We start from the raw sequence: 15,623 nt of genomic DNA, 5'->3' as shown, positions 1-15,623 counted from the left end.
TTTGGTTTGACGTGTGCATGTTAATGTTGTGGATGATAAAACAAAACTACGTACACTTAATCGTATAAATGACAATAATAAAATATAATGATAGAATTTTACTTAAAATATTTCAAAAAAATGATAAAGCGTTAAATATACCTTTTTTTATGACAACGAAAATACTGTCATTCAATAATTGAGTGCGCGCAAACTTGTTTTGTTCAATATAGACAAGATTATGCAAGAAAAAACAAATCGAAAGATATATATTTTGTCGAAATTGGAAATAGACTGCGATTATCAAAGGTGACATGACAATAATAAATAGATTGTGCAATTTTGTCGCTTAGATAATATGACGGGTAAATTCCGAAAAAGATGATTTTTAATTGTTTTAAAATTGTGGAAAATAGAAAATGAGAATATTTTCAATATTTATGCGGTTAACTCATAAAAAATAAAAAAGAAAAAGTATATTTAAAAAAAAGACTTAAAAGTTTGAAAAGTAAAGATGTTTTTTAGATAGCTATTTTTAGGAAGCTTCTGAATTTTTTTCTTGTTTGAAATGTGTTTTCTATATAAAATAATTAAACAATTAGCACTTCATGGATGTCATCATCTTAATGATATTTCTAAATATTAATTAATTAAGATTTACTCAAAGTTGCAAACATACTACATATTTTTAAAGATTTAATGTTATTCAGAATTAAAAAAAAACTTGTTTGAAAAAGAAGGATCGTATTATATATGATAAATTTTGTTTATTTATGCTTTTTTTATAATGATTTATAAAATCCAAATAAAAATAGAATAATAATCTCAAAGTATGAATTATATATAAAAGAAGAAATCTTTGTGTTAATTTAGTCAACAAAATGATAAATCTTATTCTGTGATGTAATCCAATAATGTGCGATCCATTTTATGACGTCACATTTTTATGTTAAATTAACGTTTACAAAGGCATTTTTATATTCAGACTAGAGTACTTAAAATGACTTTTTTTTTAAATCACTAACCCTGTATATATATATATATATATATATATATATATATATATATATATATATATCTTTGCATCTTGATTTGTTTCATTCGAATACAATCATCGCGCAGCTTCGTCATGCAATCAATTTTCGCAGTGTTCATCCGGCTGAAAATATTTATATCAATCATTTTTTATTATGATTTCGGAAGTATTCATATTATTAACACATAATGTAAATAATTGAATTTAGAATGGAAATATTTCCATTCTAAATTCTATTATTTACATTATGTGTTCATTATACTTAAAAGCAGAACATGTAAGTCTATTTTAATCGAAGTCAATTGCACTATCTGTAACGTAATATTGATACGTTTGTGTTTTTTTCTTGATAAATTCTAGCAAGAATTGCGATCATTTTAGAAATAATGCAAAGATAAGTCTTATGTAGGATTCACGTATGTTTGTTAATTATCCGAAATTTCAACAAATCGGCGCAAGATCAATAAAAATGTAAAAAATTAAAATATTTTGCCATTTTAATAAACAAATTTACATTCAAGATCAAGAAAGAATTATTCCAAAATATCTTGTGCATTGATGCAAGCTTATTCAAGTGAATCTTTTTTTTTTATTGCGAAATTGTTTCGCAGGTATTACAATAATCCATTTTACATTTCCGTTTTTTGTATATCACATCGATGAGAGTTTTAGCTCATTGAGTCGATCAAGGCAACCCATCCGATCGATTCCATACTTAATTTCACTTTCGTGAAAATCCAAGATTAATCGTATAAAGTGCAATTCATGAATTCGACGAAGAAGACGATGCAAGCGTGCAGTCGGGAAACTCGTCCGATATTAAAATTTATTAAAAATTTGTTACATCTCGCATACTTGTCTACATTCGCGAAGTGTTTTTGATGGTAATACAGAACTGGATGCACGAATGTGTGACGCCTGATGTACTATTCCTGAGCAAGTCCGGCCCAGTTTCACTTTGAGACCACGGTCCCCTGGTACAATACAATCTTATCACAAAGAGAGTCATTACTACAAAATCTCTTACATATATTCGTTTCTTCGCTATCTATCGGTTGTTTTCTTTTTCTTTTGTCTAATTCTTTGTATCTGTTTCGTTTTTGGTATATATTTGCACGATTTAAGCCTAAGAAATCGCACGCGTGTCGGTCCCGCATGATCATTGTTCGTCCTTTCGCGTTTCCCTTTCTAGCCTCCGTTTCTCATACTTTCTCATATACACACATTTATCTTGTCTACATGTTGACCAAATTTGCCGCGATACATACACACTTATGCGTATGTATAATTATATATATATAAACAGGCGCTGCGAGGCGTTGACAGCGATCCCGATAGTAGAGCCGATAAAAATAGTTGTCAGTCGTTAATTCGATTTATGAACATATATGTATATAACTATGTATATGTATAGTTATGTATAAGAAAAATTTTACGCACAGCTCGTGCTGCACGTTCCTCGCCTGTCCTCGTTTACCGTGAGACGTGGTGTGTCGTCGCCTACCGTTAGTTAACCACGGAAATCCTCATCGCGCTCTCAAACACACGTACATATCATACACACGTACACATATATGTATATGTACATATATGCATTTTATATATATATACACACACATATACATATATATACATATATATCTGTATATATACACAGGGGAGAGAAATTGGACAGACAGTTAACATAACGCGTTAGCTTCATTCGAGGAGCCCAGGTCGGTCGTCGGTGCACCGTCCTCCTTTTCGTTCCACTTTCTCGACCTTGTTCATCGTGTTCTTCTGCAATTCATGCGCACCATTATCTCGGTCACGACTTTTCGTTCGCCCAACGTCGTGAATTCTCCTGTGTGTGTCCAAAGATTCTTCCGATGTTTTATATGTGCAGCTGCGATCAGGAGGACGAGCGACCATTTGAGAATCGGCGAGATGATCTTCTCAGTGCGATCGCAAGGTATGAACGACATCGCGACTTCGTGGATGGGCGATATGGGCACGCGAGAGGTCGAGGAGATGAGATGAAAAGATAGATAGAAGAGGTCGACAAGGCGGAGGAGCTTATGGCAGAAGTGAGAGCGTGGGCGGATGTTGTTCTTTGTACAGGCACCGACAGACACAGATAGACTGACCGAGAGACTGACCGGGGAATCGTGACTGATTGATCGTGACCGGTCGAGCGAACAACCGATACCGATTTGACTGACTGAGACTGACATGGCACGGCGACTCCGATCGAGAGTACACGGTCACAACGTCACAGGCCACCTGCTGGCACACAAACAAACACACGGACATGTTAGTCACCACCACACACCAGATATGAAGATTTATCCCCTGGTAGACGCGCGCGATGATCGTTCCTCCGAGGCCCCGTGAAGACCTACCGTGCCCATATTCGCATTTCAGATACTATATAATTTTTTTTATTTGTTATTATCTGCTACAAACCGAGCATGTGGCACGGTATGATCAGTAAGGAAGAGGACTTCACAGAATAAATACATTATATTAGAAGATAAAGATAATTTTACTATTTCTCTTCGCGTTGATGATTAAAAATCGAAAACTAATAAAAAGACTTCGAGATATTGCTTTATTAAGTTAGAATAATATTTCAATAAAATAATATCTTGCTGCAAGTCTGGCAAAAAAACTATGCACATAAGAAACAGAAAAATAATCAAGATCCATCAAATCGAATTGTTCGCGGGACCTCCAAAGATGACACCGTGCGTCGTGTACGCAGGTACTTTGCCGAGTCGTCATTTTTAAACACGAGCAACGAGCGTCCACTTTTATTCAGCTTGACAGACAGTCACAAGGAAAGAGAAACAAAGTGTTCGACAGCGCATCTGTGAAAACTCGTTGCTAATGCAACGCAATCAGTGAAGTTCGCCAATTTCAGTTTCCAGTTTCAGATTACAGATAACTGTTGTGTTCAGTTGCATGTAGTATTTCCTATCCAACAGTTTTTTTATAGTTGAAAACCCTTTATCGATTGTATTAAACCAAAAAGTAACGTTAAAGTAAATTAATGAGTAGAATATTCTTTCTCACAGTTTCGTACTTTAATGGAAACACAATTGGCTCACCCACCGCCTGCGACGATCGGTTGCATATCCCCTCCCTCCCCCCTCCCCCAAAAATCACATAGCAATGTTAGTATTACTAACTAATGAAGCGTCGTAGCGTGATTAACCATAGAAAACTTAGTGATATTATTATCACGTGAGAATGTATCGAATTCTGTGCGTCTCGAACAATAAACGAAAAAAATATACGCGGTATAACAGCTGCTGACATAATTACAATAAATGTAATAGATCTTAGTGTTTTATCACTTGTATCTGTCAGCACAACCAGCTTAAACTACTGCGGTTATTAATATAGAAAACAAGATAGAAGAATAAAAAAATAGAAATTACAAAAAATACAGACAGAAAAAAACAGAAAAAGTCAAATCGTCAAAAATGGTTATAAGGTATGGACTTGAACGCTGCGTGAAAATTCAAAGCGATCTAGTCTTACCCTCCTATGGGAAAAGCTACGTTGTTAGTGAACTTCACGTACGTAATTTCACTTTGTGCAACAGTAAGTTAGCACAGAAAGCTTTACTGGCAGCCTTTGCAACGAAATGTAGTTTGATTGCATCATCCGTGAACGTGCCGCCAGGCTTGCACCTTCGAGATTCGAAGAGACGAACATATTTTCGAGACCGTGCGATAGGTACGGGCAGATTACGGATTGAATATTTGAAAGGCCCATATTATATACCATTGCGCATTTAGCGATAAACGTGGCTATTCCACCGTGCACTTATAACATGTGTGTTCTCCGTACTAGATAAACCGAATTCAGAAGTGAATGAGCACGTTTAATGTTAAATGCGCGCCGCTAAGCCCACTCCTAATATGAATATTACTTTAACTGATATGAACTTTAATCCACAATTATCGACATAAATTTAAACTCGAAAAATCTGTTTTATACGAAGTCTTTAGAAACGCTAGAGCCATTTATTTTGAAAGCTGATAATCGATTGTATTTTTTATTCGACGGCAAAAGTCGAATAATTAAGAGATTCGAAATGGATAGATATATCACAATCACATCACGAAGCCTTTACATGCAAATTTCTTTGTTTTTCATGAAAGCGTAATAAAATATTCGCATATCTCTTGCATGCAAAATCCCTTATGACGAGAATATATAAACAATATTCAACACATATCTCAATGCTTCTTACAATTCAATGCGCAAAAGCGCTTTTAACATAAAAAAACAGCTCATTTAATTTATAAAAAAATTGATTACACATATTTATAATTAATCTTGATAAATTATATTTTGATTATCTCGTCGGATTTACTAAATTTGAATGAGCTCTAGAAATATCGGTCATAGTCTCTGAAATCAATCATAGGCTACAAAATCAAGTAGTCTAAAATAATAATGAACTAATGCCGATTAATCCTATCTTGTCTCCTCTCGTTAAAATTACTGAAATAAATTATCGAAAAAAGCGGGATTACTATATTTAACTCAGCACTGAAGGAATTAACAGATGTAATACGATATACGAACGCGGCGTAGCACGAACGTGAACAAGATAGACAGATTGTTGGATTAAAAATGTACTGAATGTGTTCACACATGGGTGGACCGGCAAGTAGAAGAGAGAAGACAGTTCGGCGGGACAGTTCGCACAAGCGACACGTTAAAAGAATAAATTACGTTTCCTGCACCTCGGAAGAAAAGTCAGTCCGACGGAGACAAGAGAGTCTTCTGGATTATCACAGCCTCGTTTCAATAGGACGGCGAAGGTGTCGAGCGGCGACGTCTCCTCTTCGGCGTCCGAGAACGCTCGATCGTAGCCGGTTAACTCGCTACCTTCGTGGAAAATACTGCTTGACTAGAGAGTATCGTGGAATACTGCCACCTAATACTTTTCACTTGTCTACCTAGACCTATCGCTAAACGCGATTTCGCTCCTGAATAATTATCAACCATCGCGGTTGTTAATTAAATGCACGAGTGTTGTCCCGACTAAGGATATTGTCGGGCCAAGGTGTCCGAGAAGTCCTTGGTATCTACCTATGAACGTTCTGTGACGTCAGCTAGTACGGCTTGGAGGCGTCCTTGGACCGTTTCAATTGGACCTTCAATCGCTTCATGCCAATCTGGAAACCGTGCATCGTTTGGATCGCTGCTTGCGCGCTCGACGCATTGTCATACGACACGAAACCTAAAACAATATTACAAAATACCGAATACATGAATTCCATTTCAGTCCGTATTGCGTCGTATCATTCGTACTTCTCACCAAATTTATCTGTACGTTTAAACACTCGTATCTTATCTGTTTTCTCACTCAACGTTAATTCAACTTACCGAAGCATTTGCTCATGTGCGTGTGCTTATCTATGAAAACTTTGGCGGATATGACGTTGCCGAAGGGCAAAAAGGTAGAGATGAGGTCCGTGTCACTGAATTCCTGCGGCAGATGGTAGATAAACAGGTTGCAACCTTCGGGACCCTCAATTTGCTTGTCCGTGTTGGTAAACTTCGTCTTTTGCGCTGCCGCCGCTGCAGCGGCCGCAGCTGCTGTGAACGCGGGGAACCCTAAAATTCAAATACGCCGATGATGCTTACGCTATATCATCGATCGCGAGAAATACAATTCTAATCGCATACTTTTCCGAAGTGATATAAATCGCTTATTAAAAATCTCTATAATAAATATTTTATAATTTATAATTTATAATTATTATTAATACAATTTAAATTGATAATTTTTAAATAATTTTGTCTGTAATCAAATCTTAATTACAGACTAGTTATTTCTCAAAACTTGATTTACATCACCTCATAACGAACAGTTCTACTTATCAATAAGCACGCTATATAATAAATAAAATAAAAAATAATTAAGTATTCAATAATGTACAAAATATATACAGTATAAAAGATGTAACGCAATTTTATAAGCTCTCCAATATTTGCAACCGTGGCACTATAATACACACTTGTTCAATTTTCACGAGTGTATCTTGTGCGCTGGGAAACATGAATATTATAATAGGCACATGCAAACCTATCGATTGTTCTTTTTTTTTTCAAGTATTCGTTTGGTTTACTTTCATATTTCAATATTTCCGACGATTAATTTATTTTAATCGCACATTAATTGGCTAATTTTAAAACTTTGCGTATTTGCATTGACTTTACAAAACGTTCCGTGGAGAAGATTTAAAATTATATTATATGACTTTAATCCGAGCTGGTACTAAATGTACGATATCAAATGCGCGATTAATATTAAATGCAAGGAGAAATTCAATTTTTTTATTTATTAATAATTACTGTTTCTATTTTCTCTAATTTTAATAATTATATATTTAATATAAAATATTTCGTAACGTTAATTAAATTGTCTTAAACATTGTATGACAGTTCTGTATCGTAGAAATGCATTAATTTGAAAGTCAACCATATGAACGACTTGATATTAAAACAAGAAACGGTCCATAGAAATATATATTCAGACAATCTACTCAAATTACTCACTATGCAACTCTTTCTTTTCCACGGTCACCGTCGTCTTTCCAATGAGAGCTTTAATACGCACAGTTTACTTATTAGAAAGTAATCTATTTTTTACGTTTTTACACGAATGTAGAAAAGCAGTGTGAACTGCTTAACAATTCTCTGTGTACAACATCAAAAGTTGTTTAAAAAGTCAAATAATTACCTGCATACTGTTGTAAGCTGGAATAGGCGTTGCTTAGCGAGTCCTGAAGTCCGTTTAACGGCGTCCCCGTCAAGGAATTGAGCGTGAGAGATGTTACAGGACTAAGACTGCCTCCGGTAGACCCTTGAAGATAAATACTACAGTTAGTTTTTACTGATTTACAAATAAATTTTTTAACCCACACCAAGCCTAACTATTTCTGAGGCATGCCTCATGTATGACATCGCAATAAAGGCAGTCGCGCTGAGTTTGTTATTACTATTAGAGACAGAAAGCAATGTATTTGTTTAATACATTATAATTCTATCAAATATTCCTACATATTTATATGAAATATTTATACGAGAAAATTTATTTAAAAAAAGTAAGATTAACTTTATTCTCAAAAATTTGATCTATTCCTTGTAAAAACTCTTATGACTTTCTTCATCATTACATTCATTTAAAAAAAATCAGGATTTTTAATTAAAAACATAAATTTACATATAACCAGAGAAATAAAAATATTGAAACTTAATATATAAAACAAACTTATGTTAATACATTCTCGTACCTCATTGAAATTATTAGTAAATCTTAATTATAATTAAAATATTTAAATAGCGATATGAAACTATCTATAAAATTATGTCTTTAAAATTATTTCTAAAAACAGGAAAAATATTTATAAATAATTATAAATAAGTCATTTGAAATATGCATGAAATAAAATTACTAACATTTCAATGTGACACATATAAAATATTTCGCTTGACAGGAATTTAATTAGAATTTTAACAGTTTAAATTTTAAAGCATAAGAGCAATGTCATATTTCTCAATATATTGAGATAGAATATCTATATAATGAGATATTAATAAATTTAAAAATAATTTTAAAGTATAATGCACTTTCATGTATCATGCACAATCATTTATATACTAAAAAATCACGCGCCAATATCCGAGTTAATATATAATAATTGCAATAAGCGTTTTAGGAAAAAGTTCTATTTTTTCTCATAATGCAAATATTGTTGCCGATTAAGTCCTTATTACATAAAATCGTGCATCCATTAATTGCGATAAGCGTTTATGTAAGAATCGTACACTCCCAATCTCGAATATACACATACAATAATTTTTAGATCATATACTGTACATATTGTTAAAACTACAATTGATGGAAAATAAAAATCTGCATGTTCCTAAAAGCTCCAACGAGGTCTCGCCAATTAATGTGTTAATTCAATGTCTGCGAAAATTTTTGCAACAATTCAATGTGAAACACCAATCAATTACTAATTGGCTCAGCTATTCATATTCGTGAATAAAATATATATACATATATATAGAGTGTCACAGAACTACTGTACACGATCTTTCAGCTTACAAAATTCAATGTTTTGACGTCAGTAAAATTTTTTTCAGCAATTTTAATTAAACATTTTTTTTTTCGTTTTAACACTTTAAATATTTCATATAAAATATCTTCGTAATTTATATGAAATTGTGATGTATATTAATTAAAATTAAAGCAATTAAAATTAAAAGCAAAATCCATCTGATAAAGAAATAAGATTTTATACTCTTTTTTTTCATTAACAAGCTGCAATTATAGATTTAAATTATAAAAATCTATAATTTTTAATTACTTGAATCTATTTCATGTTGTCTTAATATTAAATGAATAATATTAAAACATGCAAAACACCTCATATATTTTTTAAATTCTTTAGAATCTTTATAACTGATACAAGAACACCGTGGTATGTATGTACAAAACTCAAAATATAGCGTTGATTGAAGCAGGAGAGACCTGTACGATTAACGAAATCTGCAGCCAGCAATAATTATTATCAATTGCACTACAATGTACAGAAGACAACAATAAAAAAATATACAAATGTAGTAGACAGGAAAAATGACAAGGAATTCAAAAGGAAGATATAAAAATTTTGCGATACACGATAAAGTGCGAATCAGTCAAACAATTTCTCTTCCTATGAGTATCTCACCTGTATTTCCTGTTTTTCCCAGAAGAGCAGCTACGCACGAAAAAAAAATATGCAGCGTTAAAATGTGATGTACGTGTATTCACATAAAAGAAAACAAATTGTAAAATATGCGATTGTAACGTTATTCGTTATGACATGTTTACTGCATCGTAAAAATAATAGAATATTGTGGTAGCTTAAGATTGTTGTATACAAATTTACACAATGGCATAAATGCAAACCTCACAATTAAATAGTTGGCAAATATAATTTCCCCAGAAAAATATTATGCAATATGCTCTTATGTAAATTTCTATGTAATTAGAATTACTATGTGTCGTGATTTTTTGGAAATTGTGTACATTTCATTTAATTTTATTTAATAAATTCATATAAAACCAAAAACATTATGCTAAATATCAAAAATTTTATGACAAACTTTAAAGAAAGAAATAATTAGTAAGAAATAGACAAGAAAATGTTAATAAGTTTTTGACAGGTAAAGATAACTAATAAAAACATGTTAATAAAAAAATATAGGTAGATAAATCTAACCTTTAATATCTAAAAATTATTTATGTATCAAATTCTTTATTGTAATTAGCTGGTAATTATAATTTTCTTGAAATGATTGGTTCTCGATGTTTTCAACTCGAAATGATCTTTTAATTATAGTATAATCATACAACATGAGTTTATATCTATCATGAAAATTGATACGCAGATAAAATAAGAAAATGTGAGAAAATGTGAGGAAGAGAAGGAAAGATACAAGGAAAGGTGTAAGCACGTGCACATACGTACACGTGTATGTACACCATTAAATAAGAGAAATAGGGAAATCAGACAATCAACAGGACCCTTTTGCATGATCGAAACTAATTTAGTAATTGTTAATACTGTACCAGGCAATACGACACGTACATAGCGACATACCTGCTGTCGAATTCGCCAGGCCGCTTAATGCTGAAACACAAAACACGTACGTAATATCAGCAAAAGCAGAATCGATAATTTATACAATGGCATAATCACGTGAAATAAAAAGCTTTGATGGAATTTTCCCGGTGATGTCGATATTATTCTTTGACTTGTCATTGAACTATTTGCAAAGTCAACGGTTTCACTTGTATCAAATTTAGATGATGAATCAAGTTTGCGAGACAAGTTAGTGATAATATCTGCAAAAAATTTGTCTTTTGCTATGATATTTTAATATTATATATAAGCTGATTTCATTGTATGTGTGAGAAAGAAAAGAAGAGAAACTACAATATAATAGGCAATTCTATAAAAACGATTTTGTGCATACGTAACAGTTGCAACAAATTATAATAAAATCTATGTTTAAAGGTAAAAAAGGCAATAAGTTCTTAAATAATTTATTAATAATTGTACTTTTTAGTACGTGTGTGAAGTTAGCATCTCAAAGTTTAGCATCTCATAAAAATACTGCAGAATTACTTGCATCCAGCATAGTTCTATAGTTCTTGATAGGTTTCAACAATAGTTCCGTTGAATTATCTATTTTAATTAAATTTTTATAAATGAGATGCTAACTTCCAAAATCACATAATAGCATCTCACCGTATTTCGAATATACGACCACAGAAAAGACTAAATCTATAGAGTTCTATCGTTTAAAGACGTCCTGTCAATAGTTCTCATGATTAAATTAATTAAAAAAAATTTTTTGTTACAAAACATACGTATATATGCGTATACGTCTGCGCACGTGAATTTGGTGTAACTGGCATCTCAGATAGACAAAATTAATTAATTTAAAAAATTTAGGAAGTATTTTTCAACAACTATCTTGATGGAAAACTTGTATTTATAGGTCTAGACATGAGATGCTGGTCGAATATCGACAATTATATTTCTTTTAACGCAGTTCCCATATAGATACGGACGCGTACAATAATTTTCTAAAAAGTTCCGGTGATATAAATAATTAAATATTTTTTAAACAATTATTTTGCCCGAAAAATTTGAATTTTGAGGGCTAGACGTGAGATGCTGTTCAAATATCGACAGTTCTATTTATTTTAACGCAGTTCTCATATAGTTCCAGACGCGGATAATAATTTTCTAAAAAGTTCCGGTGATATAATTAATTAAAACATTTTTTAAACAATTATTTTGCCTGAAAAACAAAATCTAAATGATAGAACTCTATAGATTTAGTCTTCTCTGTGGTCGTATATTCGAAATACGGTGAGATGCTATGTGATTTTAGAAGTTAGCATCTTATTTATAAAAATTTAATTAAAATAGGTAATTCAACGGAACTATTGTTGAAACCTATCAAGAACTGTAGAACTATGCTGGATGCAAGTAATTCTGCAGTATTTTTTATGAGATGCTAAACTTTGAGATGCTAACTTCACACACGTCTTTTTAGTTACACTGTAATTTAACTCTCAGTGCACACATAGGTCTGTCATACTCGATGCTAATTTTCTTTTCTTTAAAATATTCAAAAAATCTGAAAAAATTTACATAATCTCCCATTACATTTTATTTTCATAATTATTTGTCATTGTAACATTGTTTACTAAATATTTTATTTTTAGTAAGTTTTTAAAGTAAACATTTTTTTGTCTATTATCTAATTATTTTTCATAATAATTAAATAGAGAAGTGACAATCTGTCAAAGTTTTTTAAGACGTTGTTTTAATCACAAATATTTTTTATAAACAATTAGTAAAATTGATACTTATAGAAAAAAGTTACATGTCAGTCTGATACATCTGTGTGAGATTTTACATGCATTCAACAACACATTGGTCTTTCGTAATAGCACTGAAGTCCTCTTTCAAGTTCTTTCTACTTCTTTTAGAGAAAGGAGATAAATAGATTTATTCGTTTTATAGTTACCGATGTTACTTTGTTGTGAACATTTCAGATTCTACGTGTGCACACAAAAAGTTAATATAAAAAAAATGTATGGATCTTTAAATAATCAAGCAGAGCTTGTTACAGTAATTTAAAATTGAAGATTTATCACAGATGATTCACATTTCTAATTATATATAGTTGAATTTAAAATAAATTATTGAAATAAATGAAACAAATTATTAAAGTAAATATAATATTTATAATCACATTTCTGATCTCGTTTTTTGCGATATTAAGATACTATTTCTGTCCGATGACGACTGGATTATTGATTACAACTGTTAGAAAAACTTGTTCTTGTGCAAATGCACTTGCACAATTCTTTATATGCGAAAAACGCAATGAAGCAACGTGCATACTAGACTTACTTTCCTGTTGACTTTACATAAATTATAGAAAAAGTTGTATCGTGAACATGCAAAATAATGAAAATGTGTTAGTTTTGTTAACATGAGTGAGAGGCAGTAATTACAAAACTAGTTACGGAAACGTACATTACCTGCAGACTTTATACATTTACACAGTACAGTGTACATACAATATGATGAAGATACAGTTTAACTTTTTTAACGATGTATAATATCTGTATTTTTAATACAGATTTCATCTAATTTTTTTGTGTTTTTTTTTTTAAACTAGTCATTAAATTTAACATTTATATACAGGGTGTCTTGCATAAGGTATGAAATACTTCATGGAAAGATAGACGGGATCAAGGTGAACATAAAAATCCACTATAGTTTTTGGATATCTCCAGTAATAGCCAAGATATTAATTTTTCAAATTGTACGAATGAGAGCGCACCGAAAGAAGCGCTGAGCTGCCGCCGGCAGGCAATGCTTGACACAGTGGACCGTGCTATGGCGGATCAGCACTTTCCTTAACGCACTCTCATTCGTACAATTTGAAAAATTAATATCTCGGCTATCATTGGAGATATCCAAAAACTATAGTGGACTTTTATGTTCACCTTGATCCCGTCTATCTTTCCATGAAGTATTTCATACTTCATGCAAGACTGTATATAAGTATAACATATATAAGTATAACATATAAGTATAAATATATTTCAGAAGACAATTTGAATGATCGTAATATACAATCATGTAATAATTTATCAAGTAATCAAGTAATTGATATTAAAATAATAATTGTGATAACTTATTTAACAAGATAGCTTACAAAACTTCTATCAATAATTTTGTCAAAACAACGTAAAATATTAATTGCAACAACGATAAATTTAGTTAATTTGTATTCAACAAATATTATTATTTCAATAGTGCCTGTTTTTAAAAACACAATGCAACTTGTATAAATATGTAGACCATTTTTTTCTCCCGACTAACTTCTAGGACTATTGTATTTTTGTATTTATAATTGTGCGATTATTCTGAAACACGTTGCTCTCATCGCTATTACGCTATTAAAGGCTGTTAATACAGTTTGCGAAGATACGTATAGACACACTGTCGCATTATTACTGCCATTGCAATCGCGACACAATTTTGACTGCTTTACCATGTATACCTACAAAAGCGTGGACAGTTCATCTGTTCGCCTGGAACTTTAACAACGCATGCAATCATTAAACTCCGACTACACTCAAGCGGATTTACCGTCTACCGCAAGTAACATACGTGATGCATAAGCATACAGGTGTTTTGTACAATTGGTAGGAGGACGACAATATAATGTGGTCCGAAGTTATGCATATAATTCGAAGCACCAGACAGTTCCGCACGGAACCTACAGCTGCACATTAATGTACGATAATGTACATTCTCTGATTATACGTCTCGCAAAATATTCTCTACTCACTGTTTGGCGACACCTGGAGATTGCCGTTTCCGCCGGTCATAGCTGCCAGAGTGACGAGGTTCTGCATACTCATTGGCGACACGCCTGCGTTCGCTACAACATAACACGTCACAATTTATTGTAGAGTCCCTCAATGCTTTAGATTTATACACCATGATGATGATGATGATGATGATGATGATGATGATGATGATGAGAGAAAGAGAGAGAGAGAGAGAGAGAGAGAGAGAGAGAGAGAGAGAGAGAGAGAATATAGGGTACCATTTAATTATTGATAAAGAAAACTTAAATATAAAATTTTGTTTAATCCGAAAGAAATCAAATTTTGTTTAATTTGAAATAATTTAGTTGAATTAATTGAACAACACATACATAGAGCATCAATTTCTTTAAAGGTTTTTTTGCAATATCAAAAATATTAATTTTGTTTAATTTAATCTTTCTTTTTATTTTATATCAAAAGTAGACTATACATCATTTTATATATTCAGTTCGTGTATATGTGAATTCATTGCGTGATACTGAAACGTCATCGAATGACCAATACGTTCCGTAGCAATAAATGGTAAATATATGTGTCAGAGTAAAGTTAATGATAGACTTGTAGAGGCATGTATATCATCGTCCTGGCATCCTTCCCGATCCCATTAAACGTAGAATTTTATTATTGCTTGGTAAGCTGGTGCAGGACATTTCGTTATAACTTTCGAAAAGATATGACCCATGGGACGCGATCGTACTCGGTTGAAGTCAGAAAACGTAAGCGTAAAATAATATAATTTATTCTGACATCGATATGACTGCACAGATGAAGTAATTTTAGCGATGAAACGGATAAAATCTCATTTTGCTAGCCAAAACAGATCGATCATATTCTGTGGTACTTTACATTGGAACAATGCTGTGCAATCGGCATATTTTTGAGCGGGACCCGATTACATCTCCTGAGAGGAATTATATACTTAAATTTACCCGCGTACAAGATTTACGTTTTTAACTTGTTCACGCGAAAATAGGTCTTCTATAAGTACCGAAACACTAGTATAGAATTCAAAAGGGTCAAAAGGTGACGCGATGAAGTTAAAACTTGCTCATTTAAGAGAGATAAAGATTGCAAACGTCAGTAATACTAATATTAGAAATGTGAAACTGACGCAATATA

The 15,623-nt window shown here is 32.1% G+C and overlaps 1 protein-coding gene across 12 annotated transcripts in view; it reads right to left on the bottom strand.

The window, feature by feature from the left end:
- Window positions 1-1,596: 1,596 nt before the first annotated feature.
- The window catches only part of LOC105837254 (CUGBP Elav-like family member 2), a 388,597-nt gene continuing 374,570 nt past the window's right edge, over window positions 1,597-15,623 (bottom strand). For 3 of the 12 annotated variants that reach the window (XM_036282435.1, XM_036282433.1, XM_036282436.1), the window contains 8 exons: window positions 14,462-14,554; window positions 10,663-10,704; window positions 9,760-9,789; window positions 7,764-7,886; window positions 7,580-7,627; window positions 6,404-6,634; window positions 6,107-6,257; window positions 1,597-3,280 (listed from right to left, as the gene is read on the bottom strand). In XM_036282435.1, coding sequence (XP_036138328.1) covers window positions 6,130-6,257; window positions 6,404-6,634; window positions 7,580-7,627; window positions 7,764-7,886; window positions 9,760-9,789; window positions 10,663-10,704; window positions 14,462-14,554 — 695 coding nt within the window. In that variant the 3' untranslated portion in view covers window positions 1,597-3,280; window positions 6,107-6,129. Of the gene's footprint in view, window positions 3,281-5,757; window positions 6,258-6,403; window positions 6,635-7,579; window positions 7,628-7,763; window positions 7,887-9,759; window positions 9,790-10,662; window positions 10,705-14,461; window positions 14,555-15,623 lie in introns of all 12 variants that reach the window. The other 9 variants (XM_036282439.1, XM_036282441.1, XM_036282442.1 and 6 more) reach the window with 7 other exon arrangements.

Source organism: Monomorium pharaonis, chromosome 2 (assembly GCF_013373865.1).
Source record: "Monomorium pharaonis isolate MP-MQ-018 chromosome 2, ASM1337386v2, whole genome shotgun sequence".
Classification (NCBI taxonomy): Eukaryota; Metazoa; Arthropoda; class Insecta; order Hymenoptera; family Formicidae; genus Monomorium; species Monomorium pharaonis.
Note: the sequence above shows the minus strand (reverse complement) of the source record. Positions and strands in the feature narration are given on the sequence as shown.